The sequence below is a fragment of the Marmota monax genome, unplaced genomic scaffold (genome assembly GCF_021218885.2).
Source record: "Marmota monax isolate L192 unplaced genomic scaffold, Marmota_monax_Labrador192_F-V1.1 WCK01_AAM20220418_F8-fsc00002, whole genome shotgun sequence".
Classification (NCBI taxonomy): Eukaryota; Metazoa; Chordata; class Mammalia; order Rodentia; family Sciuridae; genus Marmota; species Marmota monax.
The window spans coordinates 40,048,571-40,074,729 of record NW_026693571.1 but is presented as its reverse complement, the minus strand read 5'-3'; the positions used below and the strand labels follow the sequence as shown (position 1 = coordinate 40,074,729).

Sequence of the window (26,159 nt, the reverse complement as noted above, 5' to 3'; positions counted from 1 at the left end):
CATTTTTTGTTTGCTATTTCTTTCCCTTTTTTTTCAAGATAGTGTCTTGCTATGTTGCTTAGTCTACCCTTAAACTTCTGGGCTCAAGAGAATCTCCTACCTCAGCCTCCCAAATAGCTAGTACTCCAGATACAAGTTAATGAGTATGCTTATGGCTTGGGTTCTTTACTTAAATATCCATACCAATTTTTAAGATGTTATAGTTATCTATGCCTTTGTCAAATAAATAAAATTGGAAGGATGTAGCTCCAATTACCTAAAAAGAGGTGACATAAATACTATTAAAAAGTTAAAGAAGGCCACAGAGGAGAGATCAAATGAGGAAGGGAAGGTAGTTATGCAAAATGGAAAAACACATTATGCACAGGGCAAAGGTCAAAACTAGGCAAAACTGTTCATAGTCAAGATACAGTAATCTTATGTGCTCAAAGTAACTATCAATAGCTTTTCTATACTGTTTGTACTTTGTGTCAGCAGTCTCTCAACAGCATGTAGACATAAACTTGAGTAACCACATACCAGTAAAGAATATAGCATAATTGTAAAGGAAAGATCTCTTTATATGATAAACCAAACAAATTACTCAATGAAATAGAAAAATAGATTACTGTCCTTTGGAAAATTCTGATTTCAATTACTTTTGTCAACTGCACAACTAAAATGTACATCTATTTTGTACAAAATCACTCAGCCAGTAAATGAAATATATATAAATATATGTATAAAGTTAAAAATAAGAGAAAAGAAAAAAATTCTATTAAAATCTGATTAGTAAATGGCTCAATTTTATAATTGCTACTTAAATATTTTTCAATGTGACTATGCAGAAGGAATTGAATATTGAGAAAATAACTCTTCGTGGGAGGTACAAAATGTAGGATACAAAGATTGTTAAAACACCAAAGATTAAAATAACATCTAATAATTTCAAAATAATCATTAAAAGACAATTTCCTCATTGCTGCATTTAGGCACATAAAGCATTAATATATTGGACTCTAAAAATCTGTTTTTAAACATTTTAGTAAAAATATATGACCCAACCGATAATGATCCTTCTAATAACTTCCAAACTTGCATCAATTAGTCAGTATCTTTCATGAATCAATACAGAAAGCTTGATTTCCATAAAGGTGACAAAAGTTGCTCTAACCCTTTCCAGCTACAAGCTCTCAACAGATGATCATCATTAAGACTATATCAGGGCTCCACATTCGGGAGCTATATAAATGTGTCCTATTAGGACATGGTCAGTCTGTTTGGCAACTCTAGTCCTCCAGACATATGGCAACTGCTGCCCTTTGAGGTCTGAAGTCAAGTCTTTAGGGAATCTCAAAGCCTGCACTGAAATTACAAGGAGTGTTCATTAGAGAATGCTGGAAGAGAAACATGAAAGACTTCCATTAAAACTATATAAAACAGCTAATTATTTTTAAAACATTTTTAAACAATGTAATGTATGCCGCTGTAATAAAAAGTATTTAACAACTAACCTTCTTTTTTAAAGCACTGATTTCATGACATGTGTGCACAGTATTCTGCATGCCTCCTATCTCCAACCACAACACAATAAACAATAATTTTATATAAGTGATCAGTCAAGATTATAATATCATAAGAGAGAATTAAATTATCTCATACCTCTAAATCCTTTCTATAGACTGCTATAAATTTTCCAATGAAGTAATTTTTAAGAGTCAAATTTGGGTTTTCTAATATTTAGTTTACAATGATAAAGATTGTTACCTTAAATTCAGTCAAAAGTATGTACACAGATACATTTCTTTTGAAATTTTACTTCTTTAATTCAAAAATCTCTGCCTACATTTTATTTTTATTCTATTTTAAACTAATAATCAAAAAAGTAGGAGCACAAACAATATATAAGATGTGATTAACAGCAAAACATGAAAACTTACAAGATTCAAATGTTTACAATTATAAGGAGAATATCAATTTGATAAATAGGAGTTCAAAGAAAATGCATATCTTTGTCAGGATTTTCAAAAACATCAAACATATAGATATATTCTAATTAAAACTGTTTTCAATTTTAACTGTTTGAATATCTAGATACTTTTTGAGAGAATAAAATCCTAGTTTGTTAAGTTTCACAAGCAAAACAATATTACTACTGAATATTTATTCCAGGAACAAATCTTTATAAAATGCTATATAAAATTCATTAGCTTGCCTCAATCATTTCTAGAATCCTCATATATGTTTGTTTCTGACAGCCTAATTCCAAAAAGCAATTACAATCTCAATCAATATGTAAAAAGAGAACAGAAAGCACGTACATTAAACCAGTTTAAAAGAATAAAAATCTAAAGAAAACAGATTACAAATGATTTATATGAATGCCTAGTGCTGAAGTTAATTACAAGTAACCCAATAAAATAGTGTCTTTATTATTGTACAGCAAGTAATAGCTCTAGATGTAAAAACCAGAGCTCTTTCTGCTGACTTTTGCATACCCAGTCCCACGGCACACAACATTAAGAATTAAACATGTGGTAAATAAGCCATATAGGAAACAGCAGTTTTTAACTAAAAGCAGAAAAGTTTCTTCTTGTTTAACCATCTGGGGTCTTCCACTCTGAACACTGACCACTGTAAACTGATACTATGTTATCATTTAAAAAATTGTTAAGATTAATATAAAATTGGATTTTAATTTCAGTGCTCAAAGTTTAACTTCAAATAATATATAAATAACTCTGAAATAACATCACATTTGGTTGGTATTCATTAGGAGCAAATTAGGGTTTTTTAATATTTGTGTTACAAAATGATGATATATCGTCACAATTAAAATATTCCAAACTTCATACTATATTCACCTATAAAACTCTGGTCTCTGATTTTAAACATATCTAAGACATATATATTACCTGCTATAGTAATTTCTTATATTTGTCAAGAATCATAATTTATAGCCAATCAGAAGCTTTAATAACTTACCTGGTGAAAAAGAATAAGATCTTTCAATCAAGATAATTTTGTAACTCTTTTCAAATATTTATCAATACTTTTAAGAAAACAGTAGCTGACATCAACTGTAACAGAAAAGTCCTAAGCCATGTTATGGATAAACATCATGATATAAGTATTGTTTGACCTACCCTATAACTGAAACACTGATACAAGTTGAGCATTTCTATTCTGAACATTTGAAATTTGAAATGTTACAAAATCTGAAAGGTCCTGGTCAGAGTTATAATACAAACTACACATATTTACAACTATAATGTTGTGCACACTGTAAATAGTTAAATCAAATAATTAACATCCATCACCTCATCTACGTTTATTTTTGTGGTGAGAATATTTAAGATCTACTCTCTTCATCAGAATCTGATTCTTCAGAGAGGCCTTTTCAAATGATATCTCCTTTTGTCCTTCCTCCATTCTAATAGGATTGAGGTTGAGAATCACCATGTTGAGCAATTTTTAATTATATATTTGGTCGGGAAAAAAAAAGGTTGATAATCAGTTTAAATTTACCACAAAAATTTTTTCAATTATGGGTAAGACAGTAGCTCTGCTAAAAGAAACGTAGCATAAATGAAAACTACTCAAGTTTACAAACAGACCTTTAAAAATCATTAGAGTAGTAACCCCTATGATGACATCAAAGTTACTTATATCCAGGTACATGCTATTTGGTTTCCTAGAAAGAGGTGTCATTGTGGCTAGAATTGAAAACCATGTAATCACTTTTGAGAGTCTTTGGAAAATGTGAATGTTACCCATTAACCTTACCTACATGGAAAATAAAGGTAAAAACTTGTCAATCTCTGAGATCTCTTCTAGCTCAAATTTTTTTTTATTCAAGATGTAAACAATAGCCTGGAACATAACTCTAAAAATAGAAAAATAATCAAAGAGACTAAAAAATAGTTCAAACTAAATTTGTGAGGTTAGGATCTAAAAAGTCAAATTAATTTCATAAAAGAAAAATAAGAAGCACTGAAAATATTAAATAGAAAGTATTTCTTATGCTATTAAAAACTGAGATTCAGCATCTAATAATTTTAAATTGTAACCTTTGTTCTTTGAACAGTTTACACAGTTTCACATGTATTACATAATAAGATCTTAATACACCCATTTTACTTAATAAATAAAGGCTTACACAAGTGAAACAAGTGAATAAACCCAAGGTTACAATTAATAAGCTGCAGAAGGAAAACATTTATTAAATTCAGTATCTATCATCACAGCATTTTCTGGCCTCATTTTTCATTAAAAACCTGCCCTAGTCATTTTCCTTCCTCCTCTTATCACTCATGATGGGAACAATTGTTATCTCAAATAGTTCACTTCAAGCAGCAAAGGAATTTATTACTGGAAAAGCAAATAACTACCTTTGGGTTTCGATTATTACTTCACTCAGGCCTAGATCAAAGATCAAACCTCAGATTTTGTTAAAACTTAGTGCATGTCTCTAACTTTCATACTATAAACTGGTGGCTTAACTAAAACAGACCAAATAAAAAAGACACAATAGATGGAATACATACATAATTACTAATATAGTATTGTTCCTTACAAAATTTTTATCATGTTCTAACTGTACATATTGACATATTACAGTACTAACAATATTAGCTCAAAGTGAACTAAGCCAAAGAGTACAAACATTTTTAAAAGACAGTAAGATTTTAACTTGTATGGTAAGGAGCTAGAATGGCTAATATGAACTCTGATAACTTGCACTAAAATCCATCATGTTATACACTGTTTTTGAAAAATATGTAATATGAGAATATAGCCTGAACCTTCAAAAATTATCAGAGAATTTGGCACTAAAGAAAAGCAATCTCAAGTTACACACTTTCAAACTAGCCTTTCCATTATACCTTAATTTTCAGTAGATTGATTTTAAGTAATAAAAAGAACTATGAAACCCAAGCAATAATAGCTGAAAAACAAAGATACTGACCTGTATTCAGTATTATATTAAAACAAAACCAAAAAAAAAAGAAGAAAACAAGTTATGCTAAGGGTATTCCCATTTGTGTGTTCCTCCCTTTTTCTAACTCTCTTCTTAATCCCAAATTTAAAAGACTAGTTGTAAAACAGTAGGGTGCCAAATTAAAACACACTTTATTTTCAGATGTCTCCATACTCATAGACTGACTTCCTGTCAGGAAGAGTTCCATTTCACTGAATACCCCAATCAGCAGGGAACTTGCAGAATTAAGTGCCAGTTGATATTACTTTGTTTTGCATTTACCACCCTTGAGAGTAATGTTCAAAGATGTAGTAATATAGTCAGCATGGTATCATCCTTCTGACTAGACTGCCAAGCCACAGGGTGTACTGCCAGTTCCACAAAATTTACCTTAAAAGCTTGTGTTTTCTAAATCCTAGTGTGCTGGTGAATCAACAGGACTCCTGTATTTCAGATTAAAGTCTGCATCTAAAATGAAATTATGTGTTTCTTTGACAGGAACAAGAACTTTAAATAAATATTATGGAAAGGTCTACATCCAAATTAAAATAAAGAGCACTTAATGTTTGCTAACTTATCAACCTAAATTTTTTATTTTAAAAAATGGTACTTAAATGATCTATTTAGAACTTTAACATATTATTGCTGTTGTTGAAAGGCAAATAATATTTATAATAAAAATGATATGAATATAAATATATATTTATAATAGAATATTATAAAAATTTGAATGAAGTTAAAACACAGATATTTTGCCAAATTAATATAAAGTATGGACATTAAGCTAATTTTATATACTTCAAAATTGTTAGTGCTTCTCAGATTTTTCATGACCAATTTATAGAGCCTGAATCTTCAATGACCCTCTCCATCTCTCATGACTTCCTATCTATGCTGCAAAGGTGTCTGATGCCTTCTTATAAAATCAACTATTTCTATTGCACACAAAACTATATTAACTGAGCATTTCAATATAGAATGCCTATTCTCCCTGCCTTTGTGCATTATGAGGATAAAACTCTCACAGGTAGGTCCATGACAAAACCAGGTGATTATAATGAAAGGCTATATTTATTTTTTATCTCAATATTAGACACTGCCTTACTGATTTTCATCCCATCTGCAATCAAAAGATCTTAGGTACAATAGCAAATCTCAAGGATAATCAATTTATATTCACTAATTTTCTGAAAGTAGATTCTAAGGAAGAGGTATAAACATATCAAAAAAGTGAAGAATAACATTAAAAATGTTGAAATATAAGAATTATATTAATCCTGGTTGGACCAAGCTACATATAAATTGGTCTTAAAGAAACCTATTGTCCCCTAAAGTCCTATTTACCTTGTAATAAAAGGTTGGTTTCAAAGGAAATAGAATAATTTATTTACAGTATATCAAAGTATGTGTTTCAACATTTAGCGCACTTTGCAAATTTGTTGCCATCCAAACAGCTTTGAGGATGTAGAAAGACAATGGTGAGATCATTCTGCTTTATTTAAGTAGATCTGTTTCTTTTCTGAAACCTTGACATACAAATAGGTATTTTAAAATATTAGGCAAACATATCATTCTTAAGAGCCAGAGGATCAACATTTGTCACAGTTCTTTTGTTGGCAGAAGCTGTGATGCCTACAAGCATCTGGAATGAACCCAGAGCTATCAGGTGATAAAAATGGTTCTCCACAAAGACCAACATCTACGGCACAAAACTGATTTCTTCAAAAGTGATCATTAGCAGTGACTCCTTTAACTAAGACCCAAGAATGATCAGGTGAAGGGGATTTAGAATTTATCATGCTTCTTTCAAACACATGGAATATAGAGTAAGAATTCAGAATCAAAGAGTCTGAAGCCTAAATATAAGGGCTAATTCAGATTGAGGCAGAATTTAATAGGAATAATATAATTTTCAAACAGGAATTTTCTCTTACCTAAAATACTTTTCAATGAATCTAAACTCAAGAATTAAGATTAAAGAAGGAATCTTTACCTCAATAAGGTAAATATACCTATGAAATGTTTAATATGCAGTTGACACTGATAAGCACCACAGACAAAAGGGACAACAAGAAATGGTTTCCCGTCACCAAGAAGTTTAGAGTTTAATGAGACACATATCTTCCTATATAGTATGACAAGTGCTAAAACCACTTTTAGGTCTACAAATTAAACTCTTAGTACTTAGCTCTGTGAACCCAATGTCGGCAGTACCAAAGCTAGAAATATAAGATGAATAAGAGTTAATGGGGTCTAAAATTATTTTCATCCTATTGTACAGTGGAAGCAAAGAAAACATATTGAATGAGTATGTTTTATTACATACTATAAACACAGATTCAGATAACATGTTCTGATGCAAAAATAAAATCTGAGCATGTTAAAGATTGACTTTCTCAAAAAAATCTAAAGAATCATTAACTTCAGGATGGTTCCAAATACCCCTGACTGAATTTGAACAACCAGTATTCTACCCTCCACTCATTTCTCAAGGTTTGGGCTCACCAAGAGAGATCACTTTTGTTTATTATATTTAGGAATTACCTATACATATGTCATGGTTTGGAGGTGAGTTGTCCCCCAAAAGCTCACATGAAAGAAAATGCAAGAAGGTTCAGATGAGAAATGATTGTGGGTATGAAAGTCTGAACCCAATCAGTGAATGAACCTCCTGATAGGGATTAACTGAGGGGTAACTGAAGTGGTAGGGTGTAGCTGGAGGTGGTGAGAATTAGAGTTGCTTGGGGTATATATTTGTATCTGGCAAGTGAAGACCTCTCTCTGCTTCCTGATCACCATGTGAGCTGCTTCCCTCTCCCACACTCTTCCCTCATGATATTTTGCCTCACCTCAAGCCCTGAAGAATGGAGCTGGCCTTCTATGGACTAAGACTTCTGAAACTGTGAGCACTCTAATAAATTTTTCCTCCCAAAAAACTGTTCTGGTCAGATACTTTAGTCACAGCAGTGAAACACCTGACTAAACAACACAAATTATGCTTTCTTAAACATAAAATTACTACAAATTTCAGTTCAAACAGGCATTCATGTCATTTCTTGACTTTTAATTCTTTAATCTTATTAGCATTTTAATAATAACTTGAAATTGCTATATCTAGGTCTTGATTACAAGCAATCTTAATTAATGTTTGGATGGATAAATGTGTATCAAAAGTATCAGCTAATATAGGTCAAAAAAAGTATTTAGCTATAACTACAAAGAGTCTATGGCTGGGCTGCAGTTGTAGCTCAGTGGTAGAGTGCTTGCCTAGCACATACAAGGCCCTGGGTTTGATTCTCAGCACCACATAAAAATAAATAAAATAAAGGTATTGTGTCCATCTACAACTTTAAAAAACTGAGCCTACGGCTAATATTTTCAGTTATTTAACAAATTTTATTGAAAATTTATTGCATTCAAGTACTTTTCAGATGAGGGTCACAAAAAGATTAGTGTATCTATCACCTTTGGAACTCTTGTACTTTTTAAATATACAGCACAGTACAGTTTCTATAATTGGATATAAAACAGTACATGTCATATCTCATTAATACAAAATACATTTTGACTCTAGTTTCTAGGCTTTATGCCAATGCTGAAACATGATCACAGAACATGAATTACACTATTGGTCCAAAATGATTTGTTCAGTAAATATAGAAAATAATTACACATTCAACTGATAGCAAAACATTTAAATTTATCTTTGAACCTGAGGTTAGTTCTACATGAATATGGTAAAAACAAAACACATTCTGGGTTAAATTTGAATTCTTCTAGAATGAATACCAGTCCTTCTTATGATAAGTTCTAAAAACCTCTCCCTATACAAACAATGCATAAACTGAGAGATATGTCCAAATTACTTACAAAGGAGAGGGAACAAATGAATGAGATAGTTTCTTTTGAATGAAGCAAAACAAAAATAATCAGTGTTTCTGGAGTAAACAGCTATAATTTTGCATATCTAATGTTTTTCCTTATTCACTGCAACTGAAGACACAGAGTAACATAAATGCAGAGTACTAAAAAGAGACACTTTCTCAGTCCACACTCTGACCCTCCTCTAACACAACAGTAGCTTTTCACAAATCATGTTCCACAAAAATTAACCACAGGCAGTATGATAATAAAAAGGATTCTGTGATTAAATGTGAATCATTACAGATTCAACAATAAGCACTATTTTATAAGTATACACAATATGTATACACACATATATGTATTTACTAGTGGCCTTAAGAGACCCTACAGTCAAGACATCTAATTGAAATATATTTAAACCAACATTTTCCAGTGTTATTTAATACTATATACTTTCTTCACAGAACATGCATTATTATCACACAGTACACACTCTGGAAATAACTGTATTGGAAAAGTCAGAGTGTGAAAATTAATCAAGGAGGCACATTGCTACCAGAATTCAAACAATGAAAAGTTATAGACACTGGACAGAATAGAGGAAATGCTTTAGGAACTGTATTATCTGTTGATCCTGATGAAATTATAAAAACATAGAACCCCAAAAAATTGACTATAAAGCTATTTTAGTAGACTAAAATGATCAACTCATAAAATAAAGGAAAGGGAGAGGGAAGGATAACTTTAAGATAAAGGGAAGAAGGAGCAAGAGGCAGAATCGAGGGATGGGTAAGAGGAAGCAATGAAAAATGAATCCTTAAAAAATCATATTATGTGCATATATAAATATAGCACAGGGCACTTTGGCTTTATACACAGATAGAAAGAACCAATCAAATATAAATAAATTGACAAGCCAAAGAAGTCCAGTACAGTAGAGAAAGGAAGATGGGAGATGGAAGGGAGGAGAAGAAGAGAAAGAGGAAGGGATAAGGGGGAATCATGAACTGAAATTGATTCCAAGCATGTATGAGTTTGCTGGGATTAACCCAACTACTATGTAAAACTATAAAGCTCTTAAAAAAAAATCTACTGTAAGAAAAATAAACTATCAAATAAGGACTGGTAACTAGTTTTGTCCCTAATACTTATCCATGTCCAAGTGTTTTCTTTATTTTTCAATCCTTATAAAATTCTATTTTTCATTATAGTCATTTGTCTTTCTTACTAATTTTTGCCTCTTGATCTATTTAAGGCATAGCTTAAAGGGAGGGGCTCAACTAAAACCATGACACAGGTTTGCTGAATGAGTGGATGCGTAAAACCACAGGAGGCATAAGGAGGAGCCTCAGCCAAGGCAAGGAGAATCACACAAAGCTCCTTAGTAGAGAAATTATTGAAATAAGCCTGACGGACAGTAAAAATGAAAAATTCTAAAAAATATAGCTAATGGTCCCAACATGATGCTGTACAAAAGTCTTATAAATAGGATTTCTTTACAGGTGAAAAACACTCTACTGCCACTACACAATTTTTAGTAAAAATTCCTATTTTGTAGTTGGCAAAAAATAATCCTTTGTTTTACTGGCTCAATGATTTCTTTTTAAAGATTACATAATTTTCTAAAATCGGATGTGAATTTTAGTGTAAAAGTTTGAAATGTATCCCTACAGTATGAGTATCTAAGGGCCCAATTAAAAGAAATAAATCTCCATTTATATAAAGTTTTACAGTAAGTGAAACTAATCCATAGTAACAGAAATCAAACCAGTGGCATTTGAGGTGACACAGGTTGGGATTGATTACAAAGGGGCATAGAGAAACTTCCTGGATTAAAATGGCTGTTACATGGTTATGAATATGTCAAAAATCATTGAACTGTACACTTTAAAAAAATGTACATATTTATTGTATATAAATTAGGCCTCAATCTAGTTGATTTTTTCAAGAGGTGAGTCTAATTAAGTCAAAGGAAAATGTAAAAAGCAAAGACCCTATTTATACATGAACACAACTAGAGTATTTAGTAATGACAAAATAGCTGATCTAATAAAATTTGGCACTTAATATAAGAAGTAATTAATATCAAAAAGTAAGGGAATATTCATAATGAAAAAGACCAAAAGGTGCTGCTGGCCAAACTGTACTCTTATATGTGTGCACGTACAAATATGTAATAACAAATCCCATGATATGTACAACTATAATGCACCAATAAAAAAGATGAGGAAAAAAGACAAAAAAGTCCAAAACATGATGATTTATGACTTTTGTTGCCATTCACTTAATAATTATACAATTATATAAACATATGCTTCAGCAATATGTAATATTTGAGATGGAATCAAAAATGAAAAATTTCTTGCCTTCAAGAAATTTATACTCTAAATGGACGGCAAAGAAAAACCATGGGCAATTAAAGTACATGATGAAATTACAATGAGATGGATTAGTGAGTGCACTGAATGATACCACATTGACGCACAGAACTGTGGGAAAGCGGGAAGTCAAGGAACACTGGCCAGAAAAGACTGCTAGAAGTTTCCCATAAATATTGATTTGAATTTCAAGTGCCAAGGACTATGTTAGTATTAGTATATTTTAATGACAAAACAGAAATGGCTGTTGCCTTCCTAGAATCTGGAGTGTAGAAAGGAAGACTAACAGTAAAAGTGAACATATTCGCACATACATATTTACAAGTACTGTTAAATTCTATGATGGATGCAATGAAATGAAAAACAGAGATAAAAGAGATGTCATACACATCTCTGAGAAAGGAATAATTAAGCTGTGTTCCTAATAATGAGAAGTCAACAATTAAAGAGTTACCACATTTGAAAAGGGGGCATTTTAGGGAAGAAAAAGCATGTGCCCACACACAAAAATAAAATGGCACATTTGGGTAACTTTAAATACCTTATACATGGTAAGAAATGAGGTATAAGCAGTAAGAGACCTAACAATGGACATGCATGTGTGTGTACTGGTATTGAAATAACACACTCATAATCAACTACCCATCACAACTATGAAAAGTTCATGAACTAAAAAGGCAAAGGTAATAGCATTAGTGTCATATATTCAGAAAAGATAAACTCAAACAGAAAAGAAATCTAGGATTAAAAAAAAAGAGTATAAAGTAAAAAAACAAAAGGTATGTTTCATGATTTAAAAAATTTCAAAGACAAAACTAACATGAGAATGGTGCTGATTCTTATTATGAATATTATAATGTTTAAATTAATAGTTCAGAGATACAGAAAGAAAAAACACTTAAGTCAAAATTGACCAAGTCTTATATCAATACCTTCAGGTGAAGAAAATATTTCCTTAAATTCCAAAAATCTACTTACTGTGATTTTAAAAATTTTGTAAGAAAAATCAGACTATGTTAGCATTTTAAATTACCTTTTGCTGCTAATTAATTACTCAGGATGCCAGGACAGACTACATGCTGCCTCTAGTTTTTCTATATACTGTATGCATTTCTGATAAATGGGAAAAGAATAGATGACCTGGCAGAAGGCTCAGACAATAATATGTGATTTACAGGACATGAATGCAGCTACCACAAGATTTATCTGACAGCCCTCTCCGATAGTGGACTGTTGAGTATCCGATGGAATGATTTCTAGTCTAGAAAGTCTACTACTGAGTAGCCATACACATTATTTATTTATTAGATGTTTTGGGTTGAAACCATTTTTAAATGATGCACTTCACAATGCAGAGTCATAAATTTAGCTTTAAACCCAAGAAGGGAGGTAGTGTTATTGGAATGTATGTCAGACTGAATTAGGATGAGCAACACAACGCTTTTATAAAGTGGCCTTGAATGCAATGTCAATTCTTTCAAAAATGATATTAACGTCAAATGAGCAAGATTCAAACACTGTATACAACACTGGAGTAATATTACTTGAAACATTTATTTAACATTTTCTTTAAATTCAAGTAGATTTCATCAGGTTTATACATAGCACTCACAGCAAATATGGGGCACAAATTAGTTACATGATTGTGACGATGAATCTGAAATATTGTTGAGAACTTGTTTAACTTTTTTCTGTGCATAAAGAACATACAGTCTCCTAAAGAATGTATGCAATTTTATTTTGAGAAGTAATGGGATTTAATTTAAACAGTTTTTGGAGCTTAGATAGTTCCTCAATTGTTTTATATGAGATTCAACATATGAATGAATCTAATTTATTAAACCTGAAATATAAATTAATTTTGCTCAAAAATGCAATGCTAAATGTTTTCAGAAAGTTTTCAATTCTAAATAGCAACATTTTGCCTGTTATTAAAATGTAAATAAGATAAAATATAAAATTCTCCTAATCAACAATTAATGAATGAAATGAACATGGAAAAACATAATGCTAGTTGAAGCTTTAAAGAAATGTATAGTGATCAGTTTGGTCTTACTGTCAACAACCAAATGTGATCACTTCCTCATTTTTGAAACTTAGGCTTTAATTTCCATTTGTAATAAAATGTGATTAAGCACCTTGTTCAAAAAAATGCAAAAGGAAAAAGTTTTGAAAAGATTCAAGAAAATAATCAGAACATGGCTGATTGTCATGAAATTAACACCAACTAATTTGTAAAGTTCTAAATCAAATTTGCAGATGTTAAGTTCATAAGCATAACCATTATTTATGTGATTAAAAAGGAGTTTTTGACCTGATCTTTCGATCTTTGGCACTCAATCCTCTCCATCTCCTCTTAAAAAATTAATTAAAATTTTGGCAAGATGGTAGCTTTTTACTTCCCACCCTATCTCAGGCTAAAAAAAATTATCAATCAAACTCAAAACATCCCCACCCAATATCTGCAAAATGTCGACTTGAAATTCAATTTCATATCTCTGAAGCTTTCATGTAGAAAAAGACAGTTCACTTCTTAACAAAATAAATCACTTTTGTGATTACCAAGTTGACCTCTTTGAATTAGGAAAATTCAAAGTGAAAAATGTAATTATCACCCGGGAACAATCTGTATACATCTGGAGCTAATTCTGGCTTCATTTTTCACATCATTTTTCACACTGTGCTACATCTTGTAGAGATGCCATGGAACTTTTGAAGAACTCATAAAAAATGCTAGGGACTTCAAATACCCAGTAATGTATGTTATTCAAACAAAAACCTTGAGAATTTTTGGCTTTTGAAACTTATTCTACTAAGTGATCTTTATATACCATTTAACTGAGTAAGTATTAAATACTACTGTGGTACACATGAGAAATAGTTGTGTTAAAATGTGTCATTCTTTATCTTCGTGGCTTCTAACATTCAAATATGTAATATACTATGTCTGAAATAGCTTTCATGTACCAAAAATATATCCAACACTAAACTTGAAAATTAAACTTCACTATCAAAATTCACTTATGAAACAATTATGTCACTATAAAAAATAAACCCATATTCTTTTGAAAAAACTGTAAATAAATGCTTCGAAAAGGGTAATTTCATGTATGTAATGTGAATGTTATGTGGCAATTTCTATCCAAGAAATAATGAATTATTTCAAATCAGATGGCTGAATGAAAAGTTTTATTTAGTCGGCTTTTGAAGAAAGAAGCTTTTCTAAATAAGAGAAAATTATACAAACATGAGTTTCACTAAATCTAAGAATAATAATCCCACTAACAAATATTACTCCTCCTCACAAGTTCATTATGAAAATCCCTAGAAGTAATTCTTCTTATTGCACTTTATTGATAAAGCATAGCATTGATTTTTCACACCTTCTATGATTCTTTAATTTGTATTCATGAAATGTCCATCAGCACAGTCTAAATAAATTTGGCAATATAGGCACTAAAATGAATAAATCGATACAAAGAAGCATTAATTTTGCATTATCCTTATTCATTAGGCAAGTAAACCATGAGAGTTGTAAATGAAGGTCAAAGGTGTTGAAATGGGTCAAAACCCTTGACCTCTAGACCAATACCCTTCCTATTAAGAAAGGCTTTTTTAAAGTTTTAAGTAGGGGAATTTACTACCAGCAAGATATCACTTTTAAAAGACTACAAAGAAAACTCTCAATAAAAACATTCATCTGGTTAATAGCAAAACAGAAAACAAAATAGCACAGGATAAATGATTTTTACATAAATTTTTTAAATTATTAAAAAAATCTAAGTATAACATGTCTGAACATGTCTAGTTTTGCTATTAGAAATTATGTTCCACATCATATTATTATGATGGCTACCACATTTTTGTTGATGCTTTCCCAAGTCTACTGTGTATGTCAAAAATAATTAGCAATGACAAGGATTCAAAATTATTTATCACTCATTTTATAACCTCTGCACAAAAAGGAAGTAAACCCATGATTCCCAGTGGAATCAGAGTGGCACTCCGCCAAGTATAGAAATAAATCTGTTTCTGTAACCTTAAAATACAAAGCAGAGAAACAGTCATCTCAAAATCATTTGATGTGGACATTTTTAATGTGACTCTAAAAGCTTTTGTTTCTCATTTACCTACCACCTTTCTTTCAGTACTTATTTCAAAATAATCATATTTTCAAGATACATATAAAATTATTTTAAAACAGAAAACTCAAAATCTACTTATTGTATAACCTAGTAATAATGCAAATATACTTGCTTATCAAAACAAATTCATGTAAAAATTTACTTTTATTCAACATTTATTCTTGTACTCACCTGAGAACACAGTAGCATAACCAACTCCACAACTGAACTACTAGACTTCATGCAAACCAGACCTATTTTAAAGAGAATTTTTTAAAAACAATTACAAAGAAAAAAAAAATACAAGATTGATTTGTTTGTTACACAGTTTTGTCCAAAATGGCTTTTAAAATAAAACATTAACATCTTGCTAAGAACCATACCTGTACAGAACTGATGATGTGATCATGTAAACATGGTTTCATAATTGCCACTATTTTAGTAAAAGATACCATTTCAACTTTCAAAATACTAAAACATTTATTATAACTTCATATAATAAATAAATAATGACATTTCACAATACTCATGGAAATGTGGACAACATATGCCATATTGATCAATATCATCTACATTTTGTTTTGGAGAGAGTTGATCGTTATACATGCAGAGAAGGGAAATGGCTCTCTGACCTTTGCTTTCTCCACCACACTCTCTCCCTTCAACCCTCCAGCTATCAATCAAGTTTCCATTTTGTTTCATGGCAGCAGACATCCCAAACACTCTTATTAGTACCTTGGCCTCTGACCTCACACTAAACCTTAACAGAAATGCAAGCCGTTGTCTGTTATTCCTGATTTCTTATAAATTAATTCATTTACATTTTCTCTTTTATGTGTCATTTTTGTTTTCCAAAAATATCCTTAGGTAGAAATTGTAATGTGGTTAATACCCATCTAAATAACTCTTTAATTTTAATTACCAATAAAATCATTCAAATAACAGTATATAACCAGTATCCATAAAAATATCAGTAATTAAAAGGACTAAATTATATTACTAGTGATTAGAATTATTATAATTTTATAATTATTACATTTTTCTGAGCAAACACAAGCTTAGGTTCCAGGGTATGACAGCTAAAATAATTTCTAGTGGCACTTAAACAATCAATAACACTACTTTTTTTTCCCCCCTTTCTCCAGTAAAACTCTTCCAGGTATCCTGTCCATTCCCTTTCTCTTATCTTTGTGCTCTTTAGTTCTTCTTCTGTTTTAATCATAATTCTTGTAGTGCATTGACGGCATATGTTGGCATTTTGAAGGTTTACAAATTGCAATCAGATTAAAAAGGATGTTCGCTCCTTCGTTTTTTAAAAAAGTCACAACCATTTTTATTATTGTTAGAAAATAATCACTGACACAAAAAAATAGCACTGGAAAAAAATAGCTAAAGAACATCTTTATATTGCTTTAGGTAAGCAGGTAATGCATTAATTAAAGAGTGGTTTTTGTAGGGCTAAGTAAGCTCCTCGGGCTAATGCTGCCAAGGCCAAAAAGCAAGGGCAGAGCAATGCTCCATCTCTCATTGCTGGTGCAGCCCTCTGCTGGTCTCAAAGTCTGTCACTGTTCATAAAATATACAAGAAGTTCAGTTTTACTCCAACTTCAAAAACTATTACACTAGCAAATAAATTCAGAACTTTGCACAATTAAATCATTCATCATTACTGCACTATTCTAAAGGAGTTAGAATTTTGACCATTGGGTCCTGATCTGGACCCTTTTATATTTACTCATATAATGAGCAAAAGGGATAAAAAGATTTCTGGGCTAACCAAAATTAGAAATATTTTTACATGCTCTTTTGTCTCTTCAATCACGCTTATAGGCTATTTCAATACCTATATACTTCAGCAAAAACTGGATCTGCATATGCACTTATTTACTTGTTTGTTTGTTGTTTATTTATTTCAGTCTTATTTCCCAAGACTGAAGATTAGTGTAAACCAGACTAAAGATTAGTAAACCAGGAAAAGGTTGATATTTGCCACCTAGTTGACATGAAGAGTCAGGAAAAAATATATCCACTGATCCCTGAGCTGAATGCTCAGAATACCATTGCTAGTAAAACTTCAAATACACACATTTCTTATTATTCATTTTGATTTGAACAGTTAATGTGGGGCTTATGGGAGGAAGGAGCAGTTAGTGAGGTGGAGAATATGCTCAATTATAAGTGAGAAAGGGGTTCAGAGGACACGATAGATCTGATATTAGCCCTCTTAACACTAACCTCCCTGACTAAAGGACATTGGTACTATAAGAACAAATAAATAACTTTGGGAGTAAAGAATATAGTTCATAAGTTGTCACATACCACTTTGAAAAACAGAAATTAGTATGTGAAATACAATTTATAGAAAATTCCTGTAATATAGACTATTCTATTTTTTAATTCAGGTCTTTTCAAATTTTATTACTTACTGAATAAAAGTCCTTCAAAACTTCATCAAATAGTCCATGGCTAAATAAATTATGTTCTAGATATATCAAAGTAAATTACAATTCAAAACATAAATATTTCTAAAACGAGAATGTTGGTTTTCACATAAATTTATTGCAACTTTTTGACTCTATGGAAATAAAATTATTCACCACCAACTCCATATACTAAAGCTGTATACTGATATTTTAAAGATATTGATACTAAAGTTGTATATTGATATTTTAAAGACATTGAGATAGAGATTGGGGGTATTTTTCCAGGATCTGTAAGCTTGAATAGAATAATAGTGTTTTATCCTAAATGATAAAGACATGGACAAAGATAAGCCAGAGTGAGCAATCATCTAGTACTAATACTTTTAGACACAAAAGTTAATTCTGTTTCATCATTGATATAAGTCCTCTATCTTCTCCTTAAAATTTCTTAGTTTGGAGTTGAAGACTGGTATTTCAAAGTGAGTCTGTTAAGTTCGTAAACAGACCTAATTACTTGAAAAAAAATGTCCTCTGTTAAACTGATATATGCTGCCTAAACAAATTTAGAGTAAGTCTTGTTTCACTTTATTGAGTCATCCTGTGTAATATTTGAAGACACTACATGTAAATGCCCATGCAAAAAAAAAAGATAAATAATTGTTATTCTTCATCCATTCCATAAATAACTTGGCCCTCAATACCCTCAGCAATCTACTTCTGCATGCTATCTAGTTTGATGCAATCTCAAATTATTAGAAGAAATCTAGTAATTTATGCATGATATAAGCAGGATGAAGTACAATACTACTATTATCTCTACTTATTTGTAACATAGTATCCTACTAATAAAAACTAAAAAAACATTCCACAATCCTAAAGTGGCAATATACTGTTTTTTATATGGAGCATAAGCTCTAGTGAAACCTTGTGACACTAGTCTCTCCAAATCTCTACACATATGGCTAATTATAAAGTATCAAAACAAAAACTCTTAGTTATTTGGTTCACCACACAATTTCTACTTCATTGAGATCACTGATAAAAAATGTATAACAAGTTTCAATGTAAAAGACACATGGGATATAGTCTTCAAAAGATTCAGACTCTATAAGAAGCCTTGTCAAAGACTAAAAATATACAGATTTCTTATTATTCATTTAAGTTTTTAACTCTGAAATATAAATCAATATAAATGAAAGTAAAAGTCACCTACTTGTTCCTTCTATAAGCAGCTCTTGTCCATGGCTACCCAAAAGTGTCCGAGAAAGAAAAGGTGCAAAATCCACAAAAATCTCTCGTAGAAGAGGAGCTGCCTTTTCTAAAGCATGTTCCAGTCTCTCTGTAATACTAATAGAAAGATGTTAAGTTACTCAAATCATTCAATACAATTTATCATTCTTAAAATGAACTATATTTCCACAGAAATATAAAATTATGCAAAAATTAAAAATGAGCTACACAGGATTTTTGCTATGCATAGTAGTCCTCCTACTGATCAGTCTTGGTACCTTGAGCCCTGACAGACAACCTGGTTAACAACTATTCTAAGCATCAGTTCTTATGAGAAGTTGGAACTCATCTGTTAGGAGCACTTTCTTGGGCTGAGGGTGCAGATCAGTGGTACAGCTCTTGCTCACAAGGACCTGGTTCCATCCCAGCATCACAAATAAAAAATTAAAAAAAAAAAAACAAAAAACACTTTCTTTTAAGCTGTATATTGACCCAAACAGAATCAAGACTTCATCAAATTTGTCTGTTAAACACTAAATCATCATTGAGTTCAAGGGCCGTGTTTTCGTTTCAAAGTTATCAATGTATACAATAATATCATGTAAAAGCACATTTATACTGATCACAATTAACATTAATATATTTTTGTATGAATATTTACATATATTCATGCATACAAAAACATATATTTAAAGACTAAAAAAAAAAAAAGTCCCTTGCATTTCAGGACACTAAGAGTATCTAAAGCTTTATAAGCCAAACAAATATGTGAACAGCCACTACTTAACACTGTTCACACCAGGGGTACTTCCAGTTCTCACTATCAAGAAAGTAGTTGCTACAGAAACTAACAACATAAACTTATCTAAGTTTCTACTATCAGTAATCATCTCCTCACAGGTACTGCCCTTAATAACAATTCTTCTATGTAACTCATAGAACTTTTCAACCCTAGAAAATATGAAAAAAACAAGCCTACACTTGAAATATCTTAGGGCATATTGTGCAGTGTTGTGGATTTCCCAATTATGTTAAGGAAAATCAAGAATTCTCTGTTCACTAAGGATCTAGTGGTAGAAAACACTTTCACACCATTACAAATTAGAATTTGAAACACATATTTACAAATAAGGCAAGTGACAATAAAAATATTTATTTTACATAAATATATGTTATGCATGTAGCACTGTTATATATTACAAATAGCCATGTCCCATGAACATTTTACATCTTATAATCTTTTGAAACAAAATTAACTTCTAAAATATTTCCAAGCCTCTAAATGTTTTAAAAAAATTTTTTAAATGCCATGTATACTGGAAGGGAGGGAGAGACATATGTTGGAAAGGAAGGAGGGGATAGGAGATGAAGGGAGGAAAAGGAGGAAAATGGAAATAAGGAAAATAAGCATAGCTAAATAGTTTTAAATGTAATCCAAAGGCATAAATCAAAATATCCAACTTCATAGTTTAAATACCTCATATTTGAAACAGGGTCTTGTGGAACTGAACCAACTGTTGTAACTGAGGGCAATTTTGCATTAGATGATCTACTGCCTACAAAAGAAAAATAATCATTGACAGGAATTTTCTGGTTTTAGATGCAAGGATTCAAACAAACAAGTTGTCATACCAATGAATAACAATATATTACAATGCATTTTTAAAACATCCATTTGGATAACACTAAAGTCTAACAATCATTTTCTTGAATCCTTTCATAAATAAATTCAGTTACCATGTCAATTATCAAGCTAAGCAATCCTTCTGTTCATGGACTGAAGAGGTAAACAAAAAGTTGATCAGATATAAGGTTTGTGGCTCAAAAAAACTGTGCAAGACTGTTCAAAGGTGAAATTCAGATTAAATTATGAGAGCTGTAATCTAATAGGTGGATTTACCTATTTGATTATTTATTTATGTACACTGGAGATTGAACTCAAGCATGCTTTACTACTGAGCTACATCCCCAGTCCTTCTTATTTTTATTTTAAGACAGGGTCTCACTAAGTTGCTGAGGTTGGCCTTAAACTTGCCATCTTCCTCTCTCAACCTCCCAAGGCACTGGGATTGCAGGCATGCACCATCATACCTGGCATGGATTAATAATTTAAATGAATCACTGGGTGGTAACTACAGGTAGTTGAGACATGACTGGAGAAGTAGGTCACTAGGGGTGGGTCCTTTTATATTCTGTCCCTGGCTTCTCATACATGCATATGCATGTATTCTTTCTCTCTCTCTCTCTCTCCCCCCACCCCCTCCTTCCTTCCTGGCTGCTATGAATGAGCTACTTTCCTCTGCCATGCCCTTCTGCCATAATGTTCTGCATCATCTCATGCCCAGAGCAATGATGTCAATTGACCATGGACTGAACCTCTGAAACTGTGAGCCCATAACTGTGAGACAATAACTTTTCATCCTCCCAGTTGTTCTTGTCAGATATTTTGATCACAGAAATAAAGAACTGACTATCACAAATAGTTATACCTCCATTACCATAAAAAAATGTCATTCAGTCATCAGTTAACATCTGCTATACGCTGACAGCCTAAGTATAGTCTGTCAAACAACCAATGAACACCTGAGAAACCTTTCTTAAATGATTCAAGCAGAATTTACATTCTGTCATTTGTACTCACTGTCATTACAGTATACAATTTGAAGCAGCTGTCACATTATTTATTTTTATTTGTTTGTTTGTTTGTTTATTTGGTGGTACTATGAACCCAAAGCCTCGCAAGTGCTCTACCATTGAACTACATCTCCAGCACTTTTTTATTGAGTCAAGGACTCACTAACATACCCAGTGTTGGGGTTTAACACTAATCAGTACCTAGGAAGGCTTATTGTTCCTGAGGTGAACGAAGAAGGACTTGTAAAAATGTGCTGGGGAAGGGAAGGAGGAGCAAAACTGTCTACTTTCCTATCTCCAATCCATAAGTGAAGTCATGCACTCATAAAACATCTGAAGGAACACCTGTGCAAAGATAGCATGCAATACATCCTGTACATATTCCTGGTGGGTAGCTCTGATGCAGCCCTCAATTTGTCCTGATCTATTGTTGCTGCCAAGGAATACAAGAGTAACAAAACTCTATGGGAAGACATGGGGCAATGACCTGCTCACCTAGGACCTGACAGACCCAGTTGGGCTTTCAGCTGTCTAAAGACATGGCACACCTTAGCAGCCACCTCCCTCTCCCCAGCCACACTACTTTAGTTGATTTTAAAAATGTTCTTCTATTATACAGACTTTTTGAAAACAGAAACTTTTATCTTTTTCATCCATCTACCTAGAGTCTAGAGAATCTAACACAATAGAAGGTCTTCAATCAATATGAATTACAGAAATGATTCCCTTAGTCACTCTGAACTCCTATATTTAATAGATCAATTTTCTCACCTGGTATATACTTTCTTACCTATTTCCTACTATTTTATTTCACTTCCATTGTTCAAACTACTATGTCAAATTAACTTTCATTATATGATTTTGTTTGTCTTTCCAATCAATGCTTCCAGATAACCTTAGATACTCTTGTAACTCTATATTGTTAAATGACCAGTTCATCCTCTTATAGTGTAAAGTGTTCAAACTATTGTCTCCTATAGGAATCATGTTCTTTATGTTATTAGCAAAGAACCGTATTTGCGAATTTTACATGGCAAGAGAAAAATAGTTGCCAGGAAATTAACCCTGACAGAGAATGGGTAAGAACAGAAATAATATGCATTATGACAAGAATTTGAAAAGTGAGTTTAGAAGGTTAATTTGGAAGACAGTTTTCTGAGACTTCAAGAGAAAAAGGGAGAAGAAAGAATAAATGCTCATCTAGAATACAGAAAGAAAGATGGTTAAAATACATGAGAAGGAAAAAATGTAGTCCTCTGACATCTGAGGACATCAGCTAAGCCTTATTGTTTGTTGTTAGGAGCTGAATTGGGGCCCACAGCTACATCTTGGTATTATACATAAACAATTTTAAATATAAACAATGTTTAGTAAGCTTTTTTGCTGCTATGACTAAATGACCCAACCAGCACAACTGTAGAGAAGGAAGAGATTATTTGAGGTTTCACGGTTTCAGAGGTCTTAGTCCACAGAAGGCTGGCTCTATTTCTCAGGGCTCAAGATGAGGCTAAACATCATGGCAGAGTGTGCGGCAGAGGGAAGCAGCTTACATCTTGGTGATCAAGAAGGAGAGAGAGTCACTCCACTCTCCAGATACAAAATATATACACCAAAGACACACCCCAATTCCCACCTCCTCTAACCACACCCTAAACTTCAGTTAATCCCATCAGGGATTAACTCACTGATTAGTCTAAGGCTATAGCCCAGTCATTTCTCCGCCAAACTTTTTTGCATTGTCTCAAAGGTAAGCTTTTGGGGGACACCACATCTAACCCATAACAAACAATTTCACAGAATGATATTAACATCAGACAAGGATATTCGGTGACCAAGAAGAATCAACGTAATACCACATTATAATCATGTTCCAACACAGAGGAAAAAATGAACTCTTCCCAAATAACAAAAATAATCAAACATCCAAAACCCTATTATCAGAGAAAGCTGGTTATTTACAAAATTCAGTGGCAGTCTCAGTCATGCCCTCCTAGATATTATGATAATATCTAATCACAGAATAACCTTTGCTTCCTAACAGTATTCAATCCAGAAGGCTTACTTCCTTAAATCCTCACCAAAATCACCTAATACAAGTTCAAATCCTATGATAAACATCATTCCTGAGATGACATACATTTCTCCAGTCACATACTTCAAAGAATAACAAACTTATTAAACCAAAGTCCTGGTACTCTTTGCTTGGAAGGCATTGATGAAAACTTCATGTGAATTTGGTGTCAACATATCTTATATACAAACATAGATAAGATAAATTGTGGTATACAGGTGTATTAAGAATTGTATTGCAAAAAATATAAGAAAGGTCATGTATAATGGCATAATTTGACATGAACATACTTTATATACAGAATTACGAAAAATGGTGCTGTGAATGGATAATTATGAATGTAATGCACTCCACTACTGTCATGGATGTAAGAAATAATAGAAAGATAGATAGATAGACAGAGAGACAGACAGAAAAAATGAGCAGAATATATAAATAAAAAATTTAAAGATAATTAGACCAAAATAGTACTACTCCTGTGTTTAAGGTGATAAATAAAACAACTCACAAAATAACACTTACAAAAAAAGGAAAGAAATGTAAGCATAACATTTGGAAAGGAAATAGAGAAAGAATAAGATCGAACAATTTATGGTAAGATACAAATTAGCACTTAAACTATGGGGAGGATTCTGATTTTTAAATATCTGAAAAATATATATCTTATCACTGAGAACTGCGATTTTATAATGTTCCTGGTGATTTTTCACATACATAAAGGTATTTTTATCTATATACATGGTTGTATTAACAAAAACTTGAAAAGGTTTTTTAACAGTATTTTTAACAGTATAAAATAAAAATATTTTATTTTAGTTTAACAAAGAAAGTTGCAAAAGCATTAAAGATAATTAATAACAAATCAAAATGGAGTAAGTTTGAAATGTTTGAAGATATTTGATAATCAAATGTACATCATGGACTAGACTGGATACTAGAATAAGGGAGGTGTTGCTAAGGGGCATTGATGGGAACCTAGAGAAACTACTGAAGTAAGAAACGTGAATGAGGTAATAGTTTTGCATCCCTATCAATGTCCTAATTCCAACTACGTGTCAATATATGTATATGTAAGAAAGGAAACACATTGACTTATATAGAGAAAATTGTCATAATATCTTTAAATTTATCCCAAATCATTCAGAAAATAAGTTGCATGTATGTATGTTTGTGGATGTATAGAAAAAATAATTATAGCAAAGGTAGGAAAATGGTAAAAAAATGGCCAATCACTGAATGCTTACTTTTTAATTGTTTCAAATAACAATAAAATATTGCAAAATATTGCATAAAATAGATGAATCCATGTTCTCCTTGAAAAAAAAGATTCATGTGGGGGCTGGGGTTGTAGCTCAGTGGTAGAGCACTTGCCTAGAATGTGTGAGGCTCTAGATTTACTCCTCAGCACCATATAAAAATAAATAAATAAAATAAAGGTATTGTGTCCATCTACTATACACACACACACACACACACACGTATATATAAAAACTTTATGTGAATTCAGACAGAGAATCAATTAAACTGAGAAAGGTAGCAAAAAACCTGGGCCTATTTTAAAAGAATCAAAATTAGTAGGGTGTGGTAGTATATGCCTACAATCCCAGCAACTCAAGAGGCTGAGGCAGAAACAGTGCAAGTTTGGGGCCAGCATCCACACCTTAGAGAAGCCCTCTGCAACTTAGTGGGATACCATCCCAAAATTAAAAAAAAAAAAGGACTGGGAATGTGGCTTAGTGGTAAAGCACTCCTGAGTTAAATCCCTAGTAACCCCCTCCCAAAAAAAAAATTTTTTTTTTTTTGAGAGAATCTCTACTTAAGGATACTTTTCTGTAACAGCCTCTCTCATCATGGCAAAATGCACATTATTCCACATGGCAGCACCTCAAATCTGATGCATTTTACAATCAAAAGCACTTTACAATTGTAGTCAGCAGACAGTTGATACCTAACTTTGAGAAAAAGACTATCATTTAAAATCAAGACTACAGCAGAATCTAATCTGTTTTAAAAGATGAATTAAAGAACTGTTTACCAATTTGAAATTTTTGTCAGCCCATATCCTCAAGATTATATAAACTAGAGTACATGACTGTACAAGCTAAACACACTGTCTGAATATTGATGCTAACGATTTGCTTCTGGTAAAGGACAATACCTAAAGAATTAAGGGTCCTACTATAGCTTGGTTCCAAAGCAATAAACCACAGGAAACCTCCTCCATCACTCCTCCCACCACAAAGGTCTCAAATTTTATAGCACAAAGTATTATTGGATTTAAAAGCCTAGCTTCTGAGATTATGTAATCCTGTGTTACAATTTTAATCAGTATTTTCTCATTATGATCAAAATATAAAAATATTATGCTTTAAAAAGAACAAGGTCCCTCTTTCCCAAACCTTAAACAGTTATTGATTTACTGGAATAGATTTTAAAAAACATCTGTATTAGGTTGGAGGCTGCGCTTGGTCCAGGG

The 26,159-nt window shown here is 31.9% G+C and overlaps 1 protein-coding gene across 5 annotated transcripts in view; it reads right to left on the bottom strand.

Moving 5' to 3' along the window:
- Positions 1-26,159, bottom strand: part of Lrba (LPS responsive beige-like anchor protein) — a 728,436-nt gene that overhangs the window by 474,116 nt on the left and 228,161 nt on the right. For all 5 annotated transcript variants that reach the window (XM_046459031.1, XM_046459033.2, XM_046459036.2 and 2 more), the window contains exons 32-34: positions 20,456-20,534; positions 18,962-19,095; positions 15,519-15,580 (exon numbers count right to left, since the gene is read on the bottom strand). In XM_046459031.1, coding sequence (XP_046314987.1) covers positions 15,519-15,580; positions 18,962-19,095; positions 20,456-20,534 — 275 coding nt within the window. The remainder of the gene's footprint in view (positions 1-15,518; positions 15,581-18,961; positions 19,096-20,455; positions 20,535-26,159) is intronic.